The sequence below is a fragment of the Trichomycterus rosablanca genome, chromosome 27, assembly GCF_030014385.1.
Source record: "Trichomycterus rosablanca isolate fTriRos1 chromosome 27, fTriRos1.hap1, whole genome shotgun sequence".
Lineage (NCBI taxonomy): Eukaryota > Metazoa > Chordata > Actinopteri > Siluriformes > Trichomycteridae > Trichomycterus > Trichomycterus rosablanca.
In genome coordinates, this window is record NC_086014.1 from 10,438,879 (window position 1) to 10,462,196 (window position 23,318).

The 23,318-nt window shown below is 40.0% G+C and overlaps 1 protein-coding gene across 1 annotated transcript; it reads left to right on the forward strand.

Annotated features, from left to right (window-relative positions):
• The first annotated feature begins 1,210 nt into the window (after nt 1–1,210).
• Nucleotides 1,211–10,593, forward strand: smad6a (SMAD family member 6a). The gene is made up of 4 exons (XM_062989557.1): nt 1,211–2,769; nt 5,294–5,350; nt 5,448–5,525; nt 9,671–10,593. Exons 1-4 carry the CDS (start codon nt 2,082–2,084, stop codon nt 10,204–10,206), a joined length of 1,359 nt encoding a protein of 452 aa, XP_062845627.1. The 5' UTR covers nt 1,211–2,081; the 3' UTR covers nt 10,207–10,593.
• Nucleotides 10,594–23,318: the final 12,725 nt, after the last annotated feature.

The window sequence follows — 23,318 nt, forward strand, 5'->3', positions numbered from 1 at the left end:
ACATGGGCATGTCTGCATCCTGCCTACTGAAGTGTTTTAAAGGGTGGGCCATATTGCTATCGAGTTTTACCTTTCTTCCCTCAGTTAAAAAAAAGTTTTTCACAATGTCCACAAAACTAATTAGAGACATTTTATGCAATGCTAGTTAATGTAAATAAGATGGAGTATCATGGGCCAAGTTCCATTTTGGTAGTTTCTACTGCAATTCTCTCAAGCTCTTGAATGTTTGCAGAGTTCCCTTTCCCAAAAGCAGATTTTAGCTCTCTCCAAAGATTTTCAGTTGGATTGACATCAGGACTCATTGCTGGCCGGTTTAAAACAGTCCCATTTTTGTGTACTTTTGGATGTGTGCTTTGGATTATTACCCACCTGTAGGACCTCTTTTATTTGACTCAAACCTAGTTGTTTTACACGTGGGAGCACATTTCACTCTAAAATGCTCAGATAATCCTCTAATTTTAAAACGTTCAAAGTCCAAGGCAACAAAGCAGCCCCACAACATTATGGTTCCTCCACCATGTTTTACTGTAGGTAAGAAGCACTTTTCTGTATAGGCTTCATTTCATAAACGTAGTGCTGGTATGCATTGCTAAAGAGCTCTAGATTGTGGTTTGCCTATTTCCTTCTTCTACCATGTCCTGGAAGGTATTGACTGTTCCATGAGTAGCAAACTTCTTGATAACATGTCAGGCTGTTGAAGCCGGGATGCCAAGGTCTTCAGAGATAGTGTTTTAGCTTATAGACTGCTTGTGCTACTGGTGGCGATAACATTTCTGGTCTTCTAAGACAGATTTATTATCTTTGCCTTAGTAAAAACAAAACCATTTTAATCTTGGGACCACAAAAAGATCTTAAAAATTTAATGTCCCTGAAGCATATTACCAATTATCATTTCCTTCCATTTTTGATATGTTCGTCTGCAGACGTTTAGGTGTAAGGTGTGTAAGTCAAACTAACCATATTTATATTTATGTGTTCTCTCTCTGTGTTAGTGTGTGTTTATGCTGCTGTTGTTGTTCCTAATTGAAATTATTAGATTTTTACACCATTTTGGACTAGAACCAGGACATCTTTGCTCCGTGGCTTCTTTAAGAGCAGAGAAACCCGACACCGCGCCTGCGCAGCACCCCGCGCGCTCAGCAGCCGCCACCGAGTCTAGACGCGCACGTGATTAAGATCGGCCAATGATCCCGCACGCTCGTGTGTGTGTGTGTGTGTGTGTGTGTGTGTGTGTGTGTGTGTATAGAAGAGAAAGGAACGGTAAGGCGCAATTGTAGGACCCCGTTCATCTCGCGCACACAGCGATTGGATTTAAAGGGCACGACTTCTGCGCACACATGAAATGCACCTATTTGTTTTGCACTGAACCGATTTATGTATCGGAATTAGGAGTCGGATTCTGTTGTTTCAGATCAAATCGGATCGGAAAATGATCCATTGATGCGCCTGTGCGGATCTTAAGGACTGCTTGAGCGAGGTTGGTCTTAAAAGATCTGGAGATCTGTTTTACTCCACCTTGTTATGATCTGTAAATGTAATATATAAGAACAATTTAAACACTGCACACGAATGCACAGGATTGTTTGGGTCTATTCATCTATAAAGCCTTTCTCAAAGTTACTCTTATTCCCATGTTGTGCGGACCTGACGTTGCATCGTATTTGTTGGGACTTTGACGCTGCACCGTGTTTGTGGGGACCGTGACGCTGCGCCGCTTGGTGGGGACCTCATGGCTGCACCGTTTCTTTCTGGTATGTAAAGCTGCCCCTTGTGAGGACTTTGACGCTGCACCGTTTTGTGGGGACCTCAAGGCTGCACCGTTTCTTTCTGGTATGTAAAGCTGCCCCTTGTGAGGACCTGGCACTGCACCGTTTCTTCTGGGGACCTATGTGACAGCGTCCCCACTTCGCTGCAGACCTGCTACGATCGTCGAGTCTGATGTTGCGGTCTGGCTCGGAGGAATGCGCCCTTGGCTGTAAGTGTGGGCTTGCGCATATAGCCTTGATGTCGGACTCTGAACATAATCAGGATCGGGAGCAGACGTAGGAAAAAGCTCGCATGAGAAACGGCTAAGGAGTCGTATGTTCAGGACGAGACGCGGCGCTCTGGTTCGGCGACTCTGGAGAAGCCGTTTGATCGCAGACGCAGTGGAGGCCGATGGAGGCTCCAAGAGCAGAGAAGATCCGGAGAAGGTCTCCGACACGGAGGGGGCTGGAGAGGAGGCGGGAGATCCTCGAGGATCGAGCAACACCCTGGCTTTGGTGGAAAGTTCAGGATCAGAGGTTTTTTTAGACCAAGAACACATCCAGGTGGACATGTGTGTCCTGGACCGGCATCCAGTACTTACATCAGAGGACAGTGATAGCAGCACAGTGACCTGCTGTTGGTTTAGAAGAGATCAGCACTCTCAGGACCGTGATGGACTTGGTCCAGGAGAATCAAGAACTCGTACCTTATTTGAACAAGAACTCGAAAGGTGTACCTATGCACTTCTTAAAAAGTTGAAACAGAAGCCGTTGGGCATCTTGTTAGAGGCAGTGGAGTCCAAAGGGGCGGTACTGGGCGGTTGTGTTAATGCGCCCCAAGCCGAGCTGCAAGTCAGCAGCCATGTTGTGTCTCCTCAGTACCTGCTGTGTAGGTTTTTTCGTTGGCCAGACCTAAAGCTTGCAGCTCCACTCAAGGCTCTGTGCCACTGTCAGAGTTTTGGGGTGCCCAGTGGAGAAGCATCATGCTGCAATCCCTATCATTACAGCCGCCTTTTTGGACCAGGTGAGGATGCCACAAAATAAGGATTTCTTTCATGTGTTGGACTGTATGGTCAAATATTTTGAAATGTCCACTTGATTCAGGAGTTCTACTAGTTTTCTTGGGTGCACACCGCATGTAGGAAGATGCTAGTATGTCTCTTAAAATGTAAAGTAAAATTAGTTAGTAATTTATAAGATCTAAATAAACTAACCCATTAAGTTTGCCTTACTTAGTTGACAATTTGGCATGTAAGGTTGAAAACTAAAGACTAAAAGGGGCGAAGAACAGAGAGTTTGCACTCCTTTGGCTGAATGCTATTCCAATTACAAGACTTATTCCAGTTACAAGATTTGAGAAGGTGCTTTGGTGGTGCAGCATCCTTTGCTGGACCCAACCACTGCTGGTGACCTGGGTCTGAATCTCTGTGGTGCTATCAGCCAACTGGGCATCTACACAGACATAATTGGCTATGTCTGAGAAGGATGGAGGGGTAGGAGTGGCTTGAAGCCCTGCAGTAGATTAGTGCCCTGTCCAGTGTATTCCAGATTCCACATTAAATTAGTGACAAATGAGCTTAGTATAAAATGTGCTATGATCAGGAACAGGTTAAGGCTAGCCAGCTAAGCTAATTAAGCTAGTTTCTATATCCCTCACTTTACATGTATGCAAGTATGCATGTCCCCTTGATTTGGATGCTTAACTTTGGAACTGTGTGATTGAACCTTCATAAAACATCACAAAACATCACCAGCTATTTGATTGGTTATTCTGAATTGCTTCGAAATGTAAAAATATGGACTGGAAAGTGTGGACTGTTGTGGATACACCCCTGTCTGGGGTGTATTCATGCTTCAAACCCAGTGTTTCCAGTCCGGGAATCAAGGAATCAAGCTACAAATGAATGAGTAGTATGTTACATGCCTAAAATTAGACCAGCAAGTCAGCCCCATGTAAAGGTCTAGGATCACTGTAAGGCTGTGGTTGCGTCTGTTCAGGATAAAGGCCAAACCGATTTGGTTGTCAGACAATTAGAAAAGCCTAATAGCATTTTCTGAGATAAATAATAATGTGAAGACGTGCATGGCTATACAAATGGTTTGTCATTTCTGATCTCGCACGGTGTTGCACAATAATTGGTTGCGATCCACTTACATACTAGGAATTGCAGAGAGACAAGCAAGCCCTGTGACACTCACTCATTCAGGATGTGGAACTCCCAATTCATTAGCCAACTGGGACACTCAGTTCCTTTGCTCGCTATTCAACTATGTTATTCACAAAAACACACGCTCAGAGCTTTGGAGCTTAGCTCTCAGTGCTGCTGCCCAATCAGGGTGTAGTAGTTCTCATGAGATCTGTTATTTAAGGGGTTTATAAAATCTGGACCGGAGATTTAGTTCACGAGTCTTTCGTAATATTGAGTTTTATAGATGATTTGTTTTATTTCATCCCTCTGGCTGTATTATAATCAATTACTAGGTAATATCTCAGTACTTAAACGCTTATATATAGTAAACAATGCTTTTGTATGTATGTAGTATCAAATAATCATTTTTTAAAATCAACAATCCAATAGAAATTCTGGATAAATCATTCGTTTGCAGACACAGTGGAAGCTAATAATGGCTCCATAAGCAGGGAGGATGGTAGAGAAAAGGAAAAAGTGGAACATTTGATAAGAAATTGAACATTTGGATCAAAAATTGTGTCCATACACAAATCACTCTTCAGTAGCTTGTAACTAGAATTAATAACAGTTACAAGTTGATTGGCATTAGTATGACTGACAGGACATCACATTAATATCTGTGTTGAGTTTAACTTGTTTGTTCTTGTACTGGGAGCTGAGTTACTTCCTACCCTCTGACAACTGCCAGGGGGTAGATTGGCTACTGTAAGCTGTCCCTAGCTGTGAGCATGAATGACTATGTAGTGCTATTTTATAGACTGGTCGTCTATCCAGAGCGTTCCTTGCTTTCTGCATTGAAGGAAAATACAGCTCTAATTACACAGCATTTTAATTATGTAATTATAAGTACTGTATATACGTATGATTATTTTAAAGCAAAGAATTGTGGGATTAGTTGTGCTAAAACAATCTGTGTTCTATAAACAATCTAAATGTTGCGCTCGGATGACACAGCGGCCATTTATGCTAGCTTGGGCTTCAATCCAAGCGGTGCTTTTCTACACAGACGTGATTGGCTGTGTCTGAGTGGGGCGGCTGAAGCCCTGCAATGTATTGGCACCCTGTTCAGAGAATTTAAAGCTTTACAGTTTTAATCCCGCCACAACCCATTTCTCATACACACATTGTATCTAATCTAAGTGTTTTGCAGTATTGTTAGTAAATTTGTTGCCCCCCTGAGCAAGACTCCTAGCCTTTTAAAATGCTAGTATTGTATTTGATATTAATTGTATGTCACTTTGAATAAAGGCATTTATTAAATGCAGTGAATGTAAATGTAAATAATGGAACTGTGGAACTCATTAGTTTGTGATGCTGAATATAAACTAACACTAACACAAGCAATTTATTTTTCAGATTCGCCCCCTCCTCCGTACTCACAGCTCTCCCCCAAGCTAGGACAGGAGTCTCTGGGTAACTCATCTGCATTTTATTATGAACTTCATAAAACTGTTTTGTTTTTTCATATCTAAGATGACCTAATGTTGTATAATTAATATATACTTTATAGATCCGTTACAGCCAGCATTACCTTCTACTGAGCTCGAGGCGACAGTTTCACCCAGCAGCACACCCGGGGACCACTCAAGTGAGTAAACGTAATTTTAATGAAGTGTTTTATTCGAGTTGGAGCTTCTTTGTGCTTGTATATAGGCATTTAAAACCCAGTCTTTTTTCATAATGGTAAAAGACAAGTCAAACTCACCTTTGTGGATGTAAAAAAGTATCTTCATTGGTCTGACTGCCTGTGTGCTGGTACAGTTGTATTTAATTTCAAGTGATCTGTAAGTTAATGAAAGAAAGTAACAATATCTGGTTAGTATTTGTGCTGAAAGTGATCGATTTCAATCAGACTTACAGTGTTTGATGACATTTTATGTCGTGGAGGTGTGTTGACTGACATGATGACATTTATTTGGTTGGCAGGAGTAAGTTTAGATACTCAGTAGGATCAGATCAGTGTGTGTATTGGATGATGGTCAGAGCATTGATATAAGTGTATTTTTTCTGCTCCTGTACACCCAGTTCATGTTTGTTAATTAGCTGATTATTTAAATGAGGTGCTTTGGAAGAATGGAAAACATAAATCTGTAACGCAGGGGTATTTGAGAATCAGGATTAAGAAACACTGCTGTAGGGAATGCACCTACTGAACACATTCTATTCACATTTACATTTAGTCATACAAATAAACTGGATTTGATTTGACCTGACCTGGCTTGGCTTGGCTTGGCTTGGCTTGGCTTGACATGACTTGACTGTTCTGCAATCATTAAAATCCCGATGCCCTACTTGTCCCTTACTTTTGGCTTCATCTGTACCAAGGAAGGCCCTGTATTTAATTCTTTTTTGTAATCGTGGTATTGTCTAGTGTACGCACCTTTGACTTTGTACTGTGGCGTCTTGTCGCTGCTGAATTGTGTGTACACTCGCTAATGGTTTCTAGTTCAAAAGGTTAACAACCAGGAATGTCCCTTGTTGCCAGTCGAGCCATGCTTCTCAAGAGTCAGTAAAAAGATTTCTTAACATCGTCCGCACACTTTTCCGACATCCAAACTCGAGGCTCGGCTCCCCGTAAATTAGATTATGAACAACAATGGACAGTTTTGTGAGCACGGGGGCCTCTGTGCCTCCAGAGGCAGTGGGAAGTCTGGGAGCAGCGCATAATTACAGCGCCTTTTGTGGTCTGAAGACAAGCAACGAGATCCTCTTTTGGTGTGTCACACACAGCTCTTGCTCCATTATTTGCATGTTGTTGCTTCCTGCTGAGTTTTGCAACGCAGGCTCCGGCGCAGCCAGCCAGTCGCATTTTAAAATAAGGTTTAAATTACAGGGCTCGCTGTGGCTTTTCCTCTTCCTGACTGAGTGCAGGCCAACACGCAATTTAACTAATGAAATCCTGCCAGTCTGCACCGAGATTCTTTACAGATGTCGACGAGGGACGACTGTATCAGTTGTCGGAAAATAGTTTGCTCTAGCGCGCGGTGAAAGAGACAGTTAAGGGTGTGTTGCTGTACAGTGTGTGTGTGTTCGTTTTCATTGTGTGTGTGTGTGTGAGTGAGCGGATTTCTAACTGTTGTGACGCAGAGAAGCGTCTGGTTTATTTTATTCTGAAGCTGACGCTGACCGTTTTCCTCATTTTGAAACTGGATCGATATTTACCCTGTTTCCTTTTTTTGCATAACATGTTGACGAGTGAAACCTAAAAACATCTTTTCACTACATGGTCAAAAGTATGTGGACACCTGTAGAGACCCCTTTCAGTTATTGAATTCGGGGGTATGAAATTAGCTAAATAAATGCATGACTGGTGAAAGTTAAAGGTCCATAAAGACACGGTTTGATATGTTTGGTGTAGAGGAACTCCAGCAGCAAACACGTTGGGATGAAATGGAACATTGATTGCAAGCCAGACCTTACAAATTAAAGTCTTCAGTCAGTTCCAGAGTCAGTTCCAGTTGTTTTTAAGTTTTCTATTAGCTTCTATTAGCTGTGCCACAATTACTGACTTGATTGGCTGCATTTAAGCATTCGTGTTCAGAAATAATACGCTTAAAGAACACTGAAATGTGTGGACCTTTTGTTACTTGTAACCTTTTTCCCAAAAGCACTACTAACATTGTTAACCAGCATTACTGTTGCAAGCATTTTTCGGTTTCGGCTTTTGCACGTCCCTCCCTCAAATCCCTCACTCCCGCCTAGCACGCTGGAAGAGTCTAATCTGTGAAGGGAGATCTCATTTTTGGCTCAGCGGGACACACAGCAATGCTTCGCTCCCCTCCTCCCCTCATTTGGTAGTGTTGGTTTAAGCTTAGCCGGGCTCTGATGGACGACATGCTTCACCACCCATGAGCTTCCTACGTACTCAGTGAACTTTTGGAGATTTTATGTTGATTATTCTTTTCCACTTTTTAGAAGGATCAGGTTCTGTAAATCTTATTTGACTGAACCTCTGTATACACACAGTAACTGGTAAAAGGAACAAATAGTAGGGGTGTTAAACTTTCCTTTATGACACCACCCCAACTTTGATGTTTTAATGCTTATAGACACTCCTTAGCCACATACCTAATACAGAAAATATAATAGAAGAACAAAATTCATTTCAGGTACACAATATTCTATATCCAAAAGTATGTTAGCACGTAATAACATTATATTAAGTTGGTGTTTTAGTCACACTCATTGCCAACGGGTGTATACAATTAAATAAATAAATTAGACATGTAAATTCCTTTCCCCCCTTTGTTTCTCACAATTTATTGTAGCCAATCCACTGCTTGGGACCCTGATGGCGTCCAAGTAGGGTGTATATTTGAACGACCACTTTCGAAGAGACTCTTATAGCAGGAAATAAGGCAGGAGTTAAAAAAAAAAGCTACATTGCTGTTGTGTGACTGGTGTGATTTGTTTAAGATATGTGCAGATATATGGATGGAAAATTATGCACTGACGTGGCGCATCACATGGCCGGGGGTTCGGATCTCAGGTGTCTGCACTGACATTACTGGTCATGCCTGACTGTGGGGGGTTTCCTGAATCCCATAAAAATAAGGAGAGTTCTGTGTGGAAGTGAGCTTGGGGTAAAAAGTGTGCCAAGTCTGGTATCTGGACTAGACCCACTGTGGCCACTCCTAAACACAAGAGCAGCCAGATAATAGACAAATTAGATTGTGATTAGTGTGTTGCGTAGGTTGCTTTAGAAACTCTTTCAGTCCCCAATTTTTAAAAATAATTATCAAACTGTGGCCTATTGTTATTAGTTAGTAGCGATTTATACTCTTTCCCATACACATTTATTCCCATAAATTAATTACTATCTATAATTACATCCTTTACCAGTATTACTTCCTCTTCATATCACACTCTAAGCTACACTGACTCTTCCTGCACTTCCGTTAAGCCTGGTTTGGTTAGCAGTGCCTCTGTGGCTGCTCTAAGAGAGGAGTGTAAGCAGAATGGCGCCACAGGCCCAAGCCTTTAGATCCTCCCCCTCAATGGAGCCTGCGAAGCAAAATACTATGCTATCAGTCTGTGTGCCAGTTAATCAGAGCTGATAGGCTGGCGGCTGGAAGGTCAGGAGGTTGCAAGTTGTCAGAGAGCTGAATGGCGGCCCTCCGAGGGGGAGAATAGTCCCTGAGCTGCCCACTGGAATGCTGGGAGGGGTGTGCGGTGTGCGTTGGAGGCTGGGATGACAGATTTGGGACTTTAAGTGGGAACCGTTGCCTCGTCAGTTGCAAATCTCTAGCAACGTTGGCTGTAAATGTGGACGGAAATTAGGTACAGCTTGTATTCAACACTGAACTGGACGGACATGAAACTTTGCTGCGAAACGATGCTCAGTTAAGTGCTTGGCTTGTCAGATATACTATATTTAGATGGAGATTTTATCCAAAGCGACTTACAATTGTGGTCGAATAAAATGCAAGCGCTTGACGGTTAAGATCTCGCTCAGGAGTCCAACCATAGCAACTTAGTAGTGTTGGGGCTTGAACAACTTTTGGATCACTGATCCAGTAACTTCCAGCAATATTTAAGCTAATTCTGCCATATAGGTGCAATAAAAAGTGAACTCTCAGCTATTCTAAGCCTTTTGGATTAATATCAGTTGTTAACACTATAACAAATAATATTTGATATTTTATTCTTTTCATTATTATAATTATTATGTATAATGGATAACATAGACTTGCAAATTTATTCACATTTCTCTGCGTTTACTTTCACCCGCAGATGCCATCACGTCTCCCTCTTCACACGGACGTACTCACTGGTGTAACGTGGCATACTGGGAGCACCGGACCCGCGTTGGCCGCCTCTATCCCGTGTACGACTCCTCCCTCAGCATCTTTTATGATCTACCTCAGGGCACAGGCCTCTGTCTAGGCCTTCTGCCCAACACGGGCCACGCAAGCTCCTCGGTCCAGCGGGCCCGAGCCAAGATCGGCCACGGCATCCTGCTCAGCCAAGAGGCCGACGGCGTGTGGGCCTATAATCGCAGTCAGCACCCTGTGTTCATCAACTCGCCCACTCTGGAATTCCTCAGTTGCCGTAGCCCCACCGTCACAAGGGTAATGCCAGGCTACTCCATTAAAGTGTTTGACTATGACATGTCATGCCAAATCGGGCACCGGGTGCACCGGGAAGGCCCGTACGATCCAAACAGCGTGAGGATCAGCTTCGCCAAGGGCTGGGGCCCATGCTATTCGAGACAGTTTGTAACGTCATGCCCTTGCTGGCTTGAGATTCTGCTTAATAACCACAGATAGCACAGAGACGACCTCACTGTGCCCACTTACTTAAAAACTCACCCTCCGACACAGGCACACGCATACATTCACAGTCCCTAAATGTATTTTATCTAGATTTAATATAAAGTTTTATATATGCATATTATATAAAGGACATTATATGTGTAAATAATGAGTTCTTTTTACAGTGTAATTATTTATATAAGGTGCAATGTGTAACGGGCATAAGGAAAAAAGATGTTCAGGTGATGCAGTTCAGATTCTGTGCGCTCACATGGAATCTTTGCCATTTTTTGCTAAAAGATGTGTACAGAGAACCTGGTTTTGGTGTATAGTTTTCATACAGTCAATACCCAGATGATAAGTACCATCGCCATATTGATAATAAAGTATTCAAGAGTATAAGTTGTACTGTCAGGTGTTCTTATTTTGATTTTTTTATACTGTCCAATACATTTTCCAATAGTGAAGTGATGTGTTTTTGAAACTAGTAACTAGTTTAATAGTTAGCAGTTAAGCTATTAACTATTAATAGTTGATAGCTTAAGCTATTTCATTGATCATGAAGTGAATATTTGTTTGCTAATGTGCATTAATATTTATTTTAGTGTATCAGATTGGGGCGGCACAGTGGCTAAGTGGGTAGCACTGTCGCCTCACAGCAAGAAGGTCCTGGGTTCGATCCCGGGGCGGGCTGGTCCGGGTCCTTTCTGTGTGGAGTTTGCATGTCCTCCCCGTGTCTGCGTGGGTTTCCTCCGGGAGCTCCGGTTTCCTTCCACAGTCCAAAAACATGCTGAATTGCGCTATAGGTGAATGGCTGTGTGTATGAGTGTGCATGTGTGTTACTGTGCCTTGCGCCCACTGAGAAGCTGGGATGGGCTTCAGGAACCCACCCCCACGACCCTGATTGGATAAGCAGTTAAGAAAGTGAGTGAGTGAGTGAGTGAATGTATCATGTTGTGTTTTACTGTGTTAAAATTATGTGTTTCAGTTATTTGCATCTTACAGAGTCTGCTGTCATCGCATTGCTGGTAAATAATTATTGGTAAGTATTTACGGTAACACAGCATAGCGTCTCTATTTTAAATGGATTTTCTTGCTTTTTGTTGATTTAAGTTTGTTTTGTGACATCCGATAATGAGCAGATTATCCATGTACATACAAATGTATCTTAAGTTAAGTGTAAGTGTATGCTACTAGAAATACGTAGTACACGTTGAACTCCACTTGACCTGCAAGGCCTGTAGGTGGACTTGGACCCCTGGGTCGGGGGAAGGCAGTTTTTTTTTTATTGTTAAAGCTGCTGTTTTTTCTGGAAGGCGACCGCCATTGCGCCCGGCTTGTTCAGCATTCAGGCCGGCCCCACCTCATCCCTTTTCAAACAAGGAGTTTAGAAAGCCACATGCACGTTATATCCCTTCACCATGGTGCCCAGGCCTCTAGGCCTCCAGACGCATTCTTCAAGCCCATGAATGCTACATTATGACTGTGGAGACAGGGAAGAAAAACTGGCCGGTTTGTCTGGTTTTATTTGCACCGAGAAGCTTAAAAATGGGGCCTGACGCTGGAAAACCCTTAGTAAAGAGGGGGGCTGTTGCATTTTAAATGTTTCCTTTAATCCTCAGTGTAAACAAAACCAAAGTCTCAGGCTCAGGCTTTCCCACAACTATAGGGGCTCAGTAGTCTGCGGTAGCCCTCGAAAAAATATTGAGATGACTGTCAGGTTCTATACTGTTACAGTCCGTTTGTCTTTAATCTTGCAGTGAACCGTATTACTGAGTGTGTGTGTGTGTGATACAGGGTTGAACAATGCCTCTGTTACAGCCAAGATTACTGTGGCCATAATGACTCAGGATCTTAACAATTACATCTATGACTCTAAATTGGACTACACTTACATAGTGGGGTGAGTGCTTACAAAATCATGCCCTTCTGTTTTGCCATTTATGGCTGGCAGAGGGGGCATGGAGACACATGACTGATGTGTGTCAGTTCCTCTCATCTTTGCTTTGTTAAGCGTTAACTCGCTCCAGGTGGAAGTGTTACTATGCATCACAGTTCCTTCTCAAAGAGTTGCCGGCTCCTGTGTTGGCAACCTGCTTTTACACACTTCGGGTGTTATTGTCTCATATCACCCCTCGGTGGGAGCGTCTCATTGCACTGAAAAAAGCTCAGGGTTCCAACTGATTTTCAGTCAATGGCGAGTAGTATTGTTACGCACTTTGTTTTTTATTATGCTCGTTGTATAATTATATCTTATATGAAACCTGTCTGTGGTGCAAAAAAGGTTGGGGATCGCTGACATAAATCACAGTGTGTCCATCATTTTTATCAGATGCAACAGCAACTAAAGCAACTGCTTTCTACATGTGGTGATGGTTAACACATGCGCTCTCTGAGACAAGTAAAACAGCCCCACTATTTTCAAGCTAAATCCCAAAGTATATGGTTGACCTTGCTAGAAGACATGACATTTTAGTCTCCCCTATCAATCACAGCAATACTAGCCAATTTGGGGCATTTATGTTTACAGTAGTGGGCACTTAGCTAGCTCCCATTTCTAAACATGTCGACCTGCCCTGTTGTTTAGCAAGAGCTGCAGTTTTGCATTTCTTGGTGACTGGTATCACGTCTCTGAGAAAGCACGTGTTAGCCCTTATCTTATGATACAGGTGCAGACAACCGTGTCTCCCAAGAGAGGATTCTGGATGGGATGGTAGCTCTAATTAAGGTAACTAAGTGAAATAAAGGGTAAAGTCACTTAGTCAGTAATTGGCATTATTCAACAGCTCATTATAATACAACTAGATCTTCTGCAGATCTGGGAACTCGTGCTGAAATAGTTGCTGAAATAGTAATAAAAACCTAACATGGCCATGTGTGTTCTATCTGTATGTCTTTCTGGTCTTCCATTATCTGGATAAATCCTTCAGCAGCTATATAACCCTTAGGAGGAAAGCATTTTAAATCCGTGTATATCTAAGACTGTCACACGCCCTGAAGTATGATATATAGTTTTCTGTACGCTAAGCGTCCTCTGTGTACACTTGTGTTGGTGTTTATTCTTAATCTGGGCTCTGTTTTCTTTCTTTAAGCACTATGTCTGTCAGCCGCTGTGGTAATTACAGAGAGACAGAGAGCCGGGGATGGGACGGCCCTCTCTTTCAACAGCTTTCAACCACAGTGCTCCTCAGGTTTTGCTCTTGAAAGTCAGCCAAGAACGTTTTTCTTCCCTCACACTGTTCTCTCAGCTTAACCCTTCTTACTTTATCTCAAAATCATTTGCCTTCGAGTCTATCCCAAACATGGAAGCATTATTCTCTAAAACAGGATGTTGTTTCCTCTTACTTCAAAAAAAACTGAAGTGTTTGTCCTGGAAAGTATTACAGTCTTACGGTTTATACAACCAGTCTTTCATCATGTTTACTCTGTCAATACCACTGCAGTAAAAAATAATGTGGGGTACACTGGACACGATAATGCTGTCTTACACGTTTACAGTATTTAGCAGACACTCTTATCTAGAGACACAGAAGTACTTCTTTAGTAAATGTTTCCCTACTCTAGTACATGTAGTAAACAGTCTTAAGAACACAAATCTGTTGGAAAATTGTTAAAATGTAGATAGAACAGTATGTTTTTCGTTAAGATAGAGGCATTAAGATAAGATAAGATAAGATAAGATGCCTTTATTGTCATTGCACAGTGTACAACGAAATTGAGTAGCAATCCAACGGTGCTTACACATACAATAAGTAAAAAGTAGAAGCAAAAATTATATACATATACACAATACACACACGTGTTAGTAAATTTAGGGACAGTGGTAGCTTAGTGGGTAGTGCTATCAACTGAAAGGCTGAGAGTTCGAATCCCAGCTCTGCCATGCAGCCACTTTGGGGATCCGTAAGCAAGGCCCTTAACCCTCTTCACTCCAGGGGCGCCGAACAGCTGACCCTGCGCTCTGACCTCTCGATCTAAAAATGTGTTCAACAGTGCCTGTACATGCCAAAGCACTAGGTATGATATTAATTGCCTAATTGTTGTATGCTGTACACCTGTCTGAAAACATGTTCCCGCTTTCCTCCAGTGTAGTCATTTCCAATCTCCTATTACAATGTGTTGGAGGGGGCGTGTGACAGTACACGGCCCTCCTCGATGGGGGGTGGGGGCAGCAGTAGCAGGAGCAAAGGTTGCAGTTAAATACGACTAAATTGGGTAAAAAAGAAACGAATGAATAAACAGAAAATAAAAGACTGCCCATGAGCTTCCAATTTTATTACGTGAAGGTTTTCTATTAATATATGTTATAATACATATTATAATATAATACATGTATAATATAATATAATACGTTTGTACTGTTTACTGTGCCTCATGTTTCTACACAGAAATGTGATGATCCTCCTGACTTCTGTGCTGTATCAGGAATTCTACATTTACACACTTCTCCATGTCCTGCGTAATGAAATTGATTAGGGTATTTACAGAATAAAGCTGACAGACTGTTTCGATTACGTTCTCTGTGCAGCAGGATCGGATGGTCGGATGTGTCTCTAGGAGGGCAGTCGGTCGGCAGACGGACTGGCTCCATACCAGCATCCGCATGCAGCCATTTTCTCGTCTGCTTCACTCCCACTAAACTCAGCCCATCATGCTGGTTGATTCCAGGCATATGTATAAACAGGTATTCTCAGTTTTTATTACCTTCCTGCAGCTGGTATTAAGTATAAGAGATATTCTTTGTGTTGCATGAGCAGGATCAATATGTAGTATATTAATTAAAGGGATGACAGTAATGTAAACTCTAATATTCATATTAGTTGAATTAATGTGGCCCTCACCAAATAAATAAACAAATGGTGTTTCCTTACTATTATTGTTATAGGTTGTAGTAGTGGCCACATGAAGAAATAGTAGTAATATTTGTAGTGGAAATGAGTAATAGTAGTAGTGTTTGTGAAAGTAATACCAGTAATACAGTTATTAATAGTCTTAGTATTATTTTTATATTGTTATTATTAGAAGTGGAAGTAGTAGTAGCAATAGTAGAAGTAGTAGTATAGTAGTAGCGGAAGTAAGTTCCACTAGAGCAAGTAATAGCAGTAGTAGCAGCAGTAGTAATAGTAATTGCAGTAGCAGTATTAGTAAAAGTAAAAGTAGTAGTATTAGTAGTAGTGGTAGTACTTGAAATAATGGAAGTAATAGCAGTAGTAGTAGAATCAGTGGAAATAGTGCTAGTAGTAGTAGCTGTTGTTGGGGTGGAAGCAGCAGTGGTAGTATTTGAAGTAATTAAAGTAATATAAGCATCAGTAGTAGTATTTGTGGAATCACAATCAGTAATAGTAGTAGTATTGAAAGTAAAAGTAATAGCACCTTTGTATGCAAATTGGAATTACCCCAGTTTACAGCTAAACTTGTATTAACTAAAAAATGCTTTATTGCACAGCCATAGTAGTGTTAACTAATCTGTCTTATCACACTAAGAACCTAATAAGCCTTTATATTTTATGCCATATTTATTTTTTAATGAATGCTTATAAAGTGAATGGTGTCAGGCCCACCCACTGAATTTAATGTAGTAAAAGGGAATTTTATATTTTAATATACAAAATAAATCTTACACATTTTATGCAATACTTTTTTAACTTAATAGAGTCAAAATGCCAAGGATGAATTACTAAATTGCCGTAATGCTATCATTTTTCACTCCCATTTGTAACACTGACTTTTACTACATCTTACTCCTTCACATATGTCATTACAGTAATGTGCTTTTGCAGCCAACTTTTCATATCTTTATTACATCGTCATTTGTTTTCCAGATTAAAGTATTTTAATAAAGCTGTAACAGGCTTTAGTTTCATCCAAAACTTGGAGACCTTGAGGATTCTTTATAATTGGCAGTGCTTGCTGCCATCTAGTGCTACATTGCTGAACAGTTAATCTTCCAATGACCTTGGTCTGGGAGCAGGACTAAGAAGCAAGCCAGTATCTGGCATTAGCCTTTGGCTTGCAGCCATGTAGCTAGTCAATATTTCCCTGAAAGAAACACGAGATCTGAATGTCCACTGTAGCTTAACCCGCTCAAAATGTTTTTTTTTGCCTTTTCTTCACCCAGTTACACAAACCTGGACCCAAGCCTAAATAGCTGAGTGATCCACTGGTGATTTATAACCTTGCAAAAGGCCTATTGTTTAATCTGCACAAATACACCAGCAGACGCAAACCTTTCCATCAAATCCAAACGCTTCCTAATCATGATGAATATACCCAGCCTTCCAATTTCAGGAGCTGCCGATAGATAAATCTATCACTATAAGTGGAGTTTAAAGTGTCATTCATATATTTAAACTAACCAATCCATGCAAATGCATTGGGCCAAGGAGCGTGACTTAACTACAGGGGTGTCTAGGAATTAGCAAAGGTTCAAGTAAATGTTTTATTGGACTGGAGCCAATAAAACATAATTTTACTACACTTCGTCAACATGTTCAACTGGGTACTTAACCTGGGTAGTGATTACTCAACTATAAGCTAAAGTAATGTGATCTCATTGTGTATAACTGATACTGTTGACATAGATCATGTAGGTACAAAATTATTCTTATAACCACTTATAAGGTTTTAAAAATGAACTTTTTAGATCTCTTGGAGATAATTCAATGCACTGCTGTATTTTTGCATCCCTTTTTTACAGTCAGGTCTGCAGTTTATACTAAACAAATAGTTAAAGTTATTTTACTGTGTTGATTGTAGTTGGTTCACTGTTGGTACACGGTTTTCCTGGTTGTTTCAAACTGCATGCTATGCACTACATGATGTATAGCTATACCAATTAAAGAGCACTAATTTGACATACTATTTATTACAGTAGTAAAAGATACTATTTACTTTTAGCTTCACCAGTTTCTGTTTTCCATGCATTTAAGTAGTATATAAGTAGTTTCCAAGATTGGGGCATTAATCATGTAAAATTAAGCCTTGTTTACTGCATGATTTAAGTGTGCATTTAGTGTTGCATTTTAAATTGTATACAGTCTGCTGCTCCCTGCTTGTACACATTTTCTTTATACATGCAGGCTTTTCTGCTATGGCACACTTACTAAACGTGATCTTTAAATAATGCTTTAAATCTTAAGTGTTCCAACAGGAAAGTTATCAATCCATGATTATCATTCAGCATTCTGTTTGAGGGGCCAACATGTTACATCTGCACCCTTGCCCAGTATACCCAATCATAAAACTTTCCATCTCATGGAACATTTATCAAGCTAACTAGTAGAATGTACAGTATGTCAAATATGTAAACAGACAAGGCATGTACAGCAATAATGAATTCACACGTATATAAAAACTATATTAGTATTTTAAAAATGTATGTTGAACTTCAACAATGTGCAATTCCTTGTGCATAATACATTTTCACCACCAGAGGGAACTACACAAGTACATTCCCAAAAATTATCCCAATCCTAAATGTTCTCAAATATGCCAGTAAATTGAATGTATGTATAAATCCATTTAAAATAATCCTTGCAGTTCCTGAAATTTGTACTGGCCAAACAAAACAATAATTTGGCATAGTTTGGCCTCTGTGACTATATATGGAAGTATATGGGTGAGATCTGAGTCAGCACTTTGCAATCCCTGTCATTCCCTTTTCTGTATTTCCATAATACTCAGTAACCATTAGAGTATGACGCGTGGGGTAAAACTAACATGTATCACCTTGCAGCACAAAAGAAGAGTCAGCTCAGCAGGCTGCGTCCAGGCCTGTGTACATATTAACACGTGAATCATCACTGTAGTACGGCGCACACTGCTATTACAGTTAGACTATATAGCTGGGTGTGTTCCTCATGACCCCATTTTGGCCTTTTTACCTATTTTAAATGAATGAAAGAATAAATGAATAATAGGTTCAGTGAGAAACTCAAGCTCCTCAAAAAAGTCGGTTAAAACGTATGAGGTTTTTAACAAAAGTAAATGGCTTTATCAGACTAAATCATTTTAGAGTTGCTTGGCTTCATGTCTGTTCATTATTACCTCACATGAACTCCTTAAATCTTCAAACCATTTCAATCATCTATGTAGCATAAAACATAGATTAAAGAAACGCTTAAAAAGGCCTTGGAACAACACTGCAGCATTACTATTAAATATACCGGGTCGTTTGAAATATGCCAATGACCTTTTGCCAACACATAATAGCAGTCTGGCTAGCATACCGCTAATAAACTATGTTAGCTCACACTTATCACAGTTAGATAAAAGTACAGTTTTACTATTCAATGTCAGAAAAAATAGCTACATTTATTTCAGTGTGTATCTAGTGTTTCATTTTAAACAATATTCAGTCTGTGTGTAACTAGTGCCTTGTACGTCTGGAGTTCTTTAAAGTTTGGAGACTTTTTGGCTTTAACATGCTAACTAAACCTAGTTTATAATCAATGCTATGAATCGGGTGTGTTCCACCATGCTGATCTTGGCTCCTTTACAATTCTATTTCTGAGGCAAATGGAAAATAACCCTAGAACATCAGCATTGTCCCAAACCACATTTGTTTGAACTTATTATGTGTAATTGGTGTCATTGATATATACTACAGGCTTTGTTTGGAGGTTGACGTTGTTTAGAGTGCTTTCTTATAAACTACCTTGAATTTACTTCAATAACTACTATTACTATTGGTAGTATTAGTAGTAATAGAGGAACATAGTACAAACTTAACCCTGTATCTTATAATTACTAATTACTAGGTCTTTTACTAACCTGACTTTTACTTGTACTACTATGTGGACTGTTGTGTATGTATGTATCATTGAGTGTATCACCAAAGCAAATTTCTCGTATGTGTAACATACCTGGCGAAATAAAGTGATTCTGATTCTGATTCTGATTCTGATTCTGATTCTGACTTTTGTGCTGTGGTGACTAATTTGAACTGAATTTTAAAATCATCTATCAAACAAGAAATTGCGAATTACTTACCTTTGGTTTAACTCTAGCCTATTTTGCTATAAATGAATCATAGTTCAGCTTCAGGCTTTTTTTTTTTACTTCACATAACACCATAAATCTTAGGTTATTCCATGCAGTCATTTCCTGCTATTGCATAATACTCAAGGTTTGAATGTTGTTTTGGTTTACCTCACATCAGCACTGACACTAACATGAAGATCCTCAAGTGTATTGTAAAGTTTAGCTGATTGTAATTGAATGTGTATGACTAAGAATATTTACTGTCAGTGGGAGTTATGCTCATGTATCTTTTGTATTATTTATTCCTGTTTAGTGAACGCCTCATCCTGATCAGAATGGTGGTAGAACTGGAGCCAGGCAGAGACACTGGGTGCAGGGAAGTAATACAGCCTGAACCAGGCACAAATAACAATGGAAGACACCACACATTCACCAAGTACACAATTCAGGAAAGCCAATCCAAATGCACCCAATGTTTCCTGGAGGATTCAGACCTGATAAGGATAAAGAAGTTGATACAAATATGATATTATACAGTGCTATGTTTACTATACTATGCATTTAGGCATGTATATTCTTTAAACGTATTTAGGCACATGATGGTTTGGAGATGCTTAGTAAAAGGGTCAAAGAGGGACAGCAGGATGTGTGCGCATGTGTTTGGGGGGGGGGGTTGGGGTCAGCACAATATGTGCTACTGCAGATTTAGATCTGTCTGAGCACTGACAGGATTAATGGGGTTGGAAGGGAAATATCAGACTTCATCGAATTCCAAGAAAGGTTTAAGAGGAATTCTGTTGTGGCTGGAAACACCTCATCATAAGCTTTCTATTAAACTAGACCTAATAACACCTTACAGAGCTGTATATCTCAATAACAGATAGAAGTTTTGACAGCTTTATTTAGCTCTCTGTTGTGTTTTTAACACAGAATTGGCAAAATTTTCTCAATCTGTGTTTTGATTTTATGATATTAATAACTTGAGCTGAGTAATTGAACAGTAAAAGATATTTGTTATTTATGGTTCATGAAAAAGTAATAAAATAACTTTTTTTTTAAATGTGTGTTTTATGTGTTCTTTAAACTCCCCAGCTCTTCATTTCCATCCATCCTTCTATCCATCCATCCATTCTCCTTGCCTCACTTTATACCCATTTTTTTGGGTCCTTTAAATATGGTCATCCACAATGGATGTATCCCCAGGAAACTTGTATATGCTTATGGTCATTACTATTAATTGTGCTCATCTTATGTGGCAATTCTAAATGCACACCCGAACACCACTCACCCCAAATCTCCTCTTTAGATCTGTCTGCTAAATCCTCTTTGCCCCATTCCCCCCACGTATTCCAATGTCCACTTACAGACACACACACCCAAACAGCTGTCCTGGAGCTCAAACCCTAAAAGAATAAACAGGTGCTGGACCACATGGAAGAACATCTAGGGTTTGTCCAGCCACAAAATACACTAACTCTAGCACATACAAGCACAAACAACGTAGAACATTGGAGAGAAATGGTCTCCTTCCTCCTCTGAAGTTAATTGCTTTTACAGACTACGACGTAATGTTTGAATAATAAGACATTTATATAAAAAAAAAACCAACAGTAATGTTTTCACCAGTAAGCAGGGTTCAAGTTCTTGGCCTGTAGTGCTCAGTGCAGCTTCTCCTGATGGTTACCATGTGAGCTAAGGAAAAACAGCAGGCACGATTAGATGTGTAAATATACACTGATGGTTGTCTAAAATAGTTAAACGGAAGGGCCTGAGCCATGCTGAGTGGCAGCCAGGTCTATTCTTAGTACTATTAGCCTGATGTTTTAAGAAAGGAACACACACCATTACAGAGAGGAAGAGTCCAGGGCTAACACAGCTTGCGTTCTCAGTGCTGCTGACGTCCCTGTTCATACATCTGCAGTGCAGGTTGTCTTACAATAATTATCAACAGAATGGCTACTAGAGCAGAACTATCTTTGTTAAATATTGTAAACATTAATTCATTTATTTATTCATTCATTGTCTGTTTTACAACTGCTTTATCCTCTTAAGGGTCACGGTGGCCCAAAACCACGATGCTTCTTTTACAAGGAATCATATTTAAAATAAAGGTTTGGTCTTGGTATGTATTTTTTTCCGCACACGTGTCTCAGAGGAACATCTCGCCTCTAAGGAACCAGGTGTAGCCCTGCACCTGCAAGAGCTGAAATCAAGCCCAATTTACAGAATGCTTAACAAGTTAGAACAATACTGTAGACAGAGTCACACCTAAAAAGGATATATTGTGAAAGAGTGGCCAAAATAATGGAAATCATTAATGGAAATCCATCTGCAGAGTGCACTGGAGAAAGTGGATAGAAATGGGAAAGTGTAATAAATTGACACACTGGTTGACACAGATGTGGTACAAAGAATAACCTCTGTAGTCAACCATTTAGTGTCAATTGTGCATGAAGCTAAAATAAATAAAAAGCTATAAATTCAGACAAAGTAAGCCATGTGTCACTGTTAATGATATACATATTTTATCATAGTATAATTTTATATGTTTTATACTAAATTATATGTTTTATACTTTACCCAGCATACTGATCAGCATGTTCATTACCAAATAACAGATATTTGTTTAGACTTGTGCCATACATAACTTTAGGGCACTATGCATTTGTGTTATGAGGTGCAAGTCAGAGCTAGTTTTCTGCACACTCTCCATGGCATCCTTTACCCGTTCAGTTCATTAAAAAAAAGAATCCCACGCTCCCAGCTCTTCATGATATCAGATGAATTGGATGAATGATGTAGTAATTGGCACTTGGACATATGCCTAAAGACATGCAGTAAAGAATGAAGAGGGAAGGAACAACTCACTTGCCTTTTCCTGAAGAATATGAATTTGATTCTGTGGCATCCTATGTAATTGAAGTATCTGTTTAGGCTTTACAAGTGTTCTCAATAGAGAGATAAGAGAGGCATTAAAAAGTACAAAAGCTTGAAAACAGTTATATTATCCTGTACATACAAAAATGGCACCTAAAACTTCACAACGGGTTGTGCCACCTTTAACAGCAACAACTGCAACCACATGTTCTCAACAATGGAGATCGGTTTTTTACATTATTTTCAATGTTTAAAATTGCTTTCATCTTGCCAAATTGAATGGCTTTCAAGCATGAACTGCCTGTTTAGTGTCTTGCTATAGCATCTCAATAGGGTTTGAGTGTTACATTACCCAGCTGCACATTTGCTAATACAGAACAGAATTCATGTTTTTTTTTTAATATTACTACTGGGAGTCCATAAGATATTTTATTCTTTTGATTGGTCACTTGAATTTAAGATGTTTAAGATTAAATGACTTTGAAATTAGTTATAAATGATTTAGTATACTGTCATTGATGTGAATTGCTTTGGCCTGCTCTTCTGATAGCCTCCTTTAGTGTAGAAACCCAAGCCAGACCCATACGATGCTTTTCATTTTAAAGTTAGACAGCTAAAAGCATTAATATACATGAAAACCTAATAATGCATAAGTCCTTATCATTTAATACAATTTAATACAAGCATTATTGGTCTAGTTTAATTAACCTAGAATGACTTGACTCCAGGATGCACATGAAACCACATTCATAGTTTTTTGGGGTTTTTGTTTTTACATTTAGTCTGAGGAAGTCTAAATGTGACTTTTGCTAAATTTGGGAGATTTAACAGTGCAGTGGTTTATTTGTGTTAGAGGCAGACGCACTGCAGACGTCAGAGTAACCGCATAACTGCCCATGTAGAAAAATGCATTCAGCTTTAGAAAACACCAGTTTTGTTTTGTGGCTTTTAGAGAACGCTTCGTGTTTTGACAGACATAATATGTTATTATTAGTCATGTGTTTATTTTAGGTATATATTAGGCAAAATTTATGGTCGTTTTGGGGTAAGTCTCAGGCCGGACGCGGGACTATATTTCGATGCGGAGTTATACCGTTAGAGTGCGTCCAGTGATAGTAAACGCACACACGCGCATACACGTGCACACACGCGCGCGGCTGAAGGCGTGAGCGCGCATAATAAGTCAGTCGACTTCGCTTCATGCTTCTGTTTACTCGTCTTTAAGTTTTTATTTTTAAAGACTAGCTTTACTTTGGTAACATTTTCTT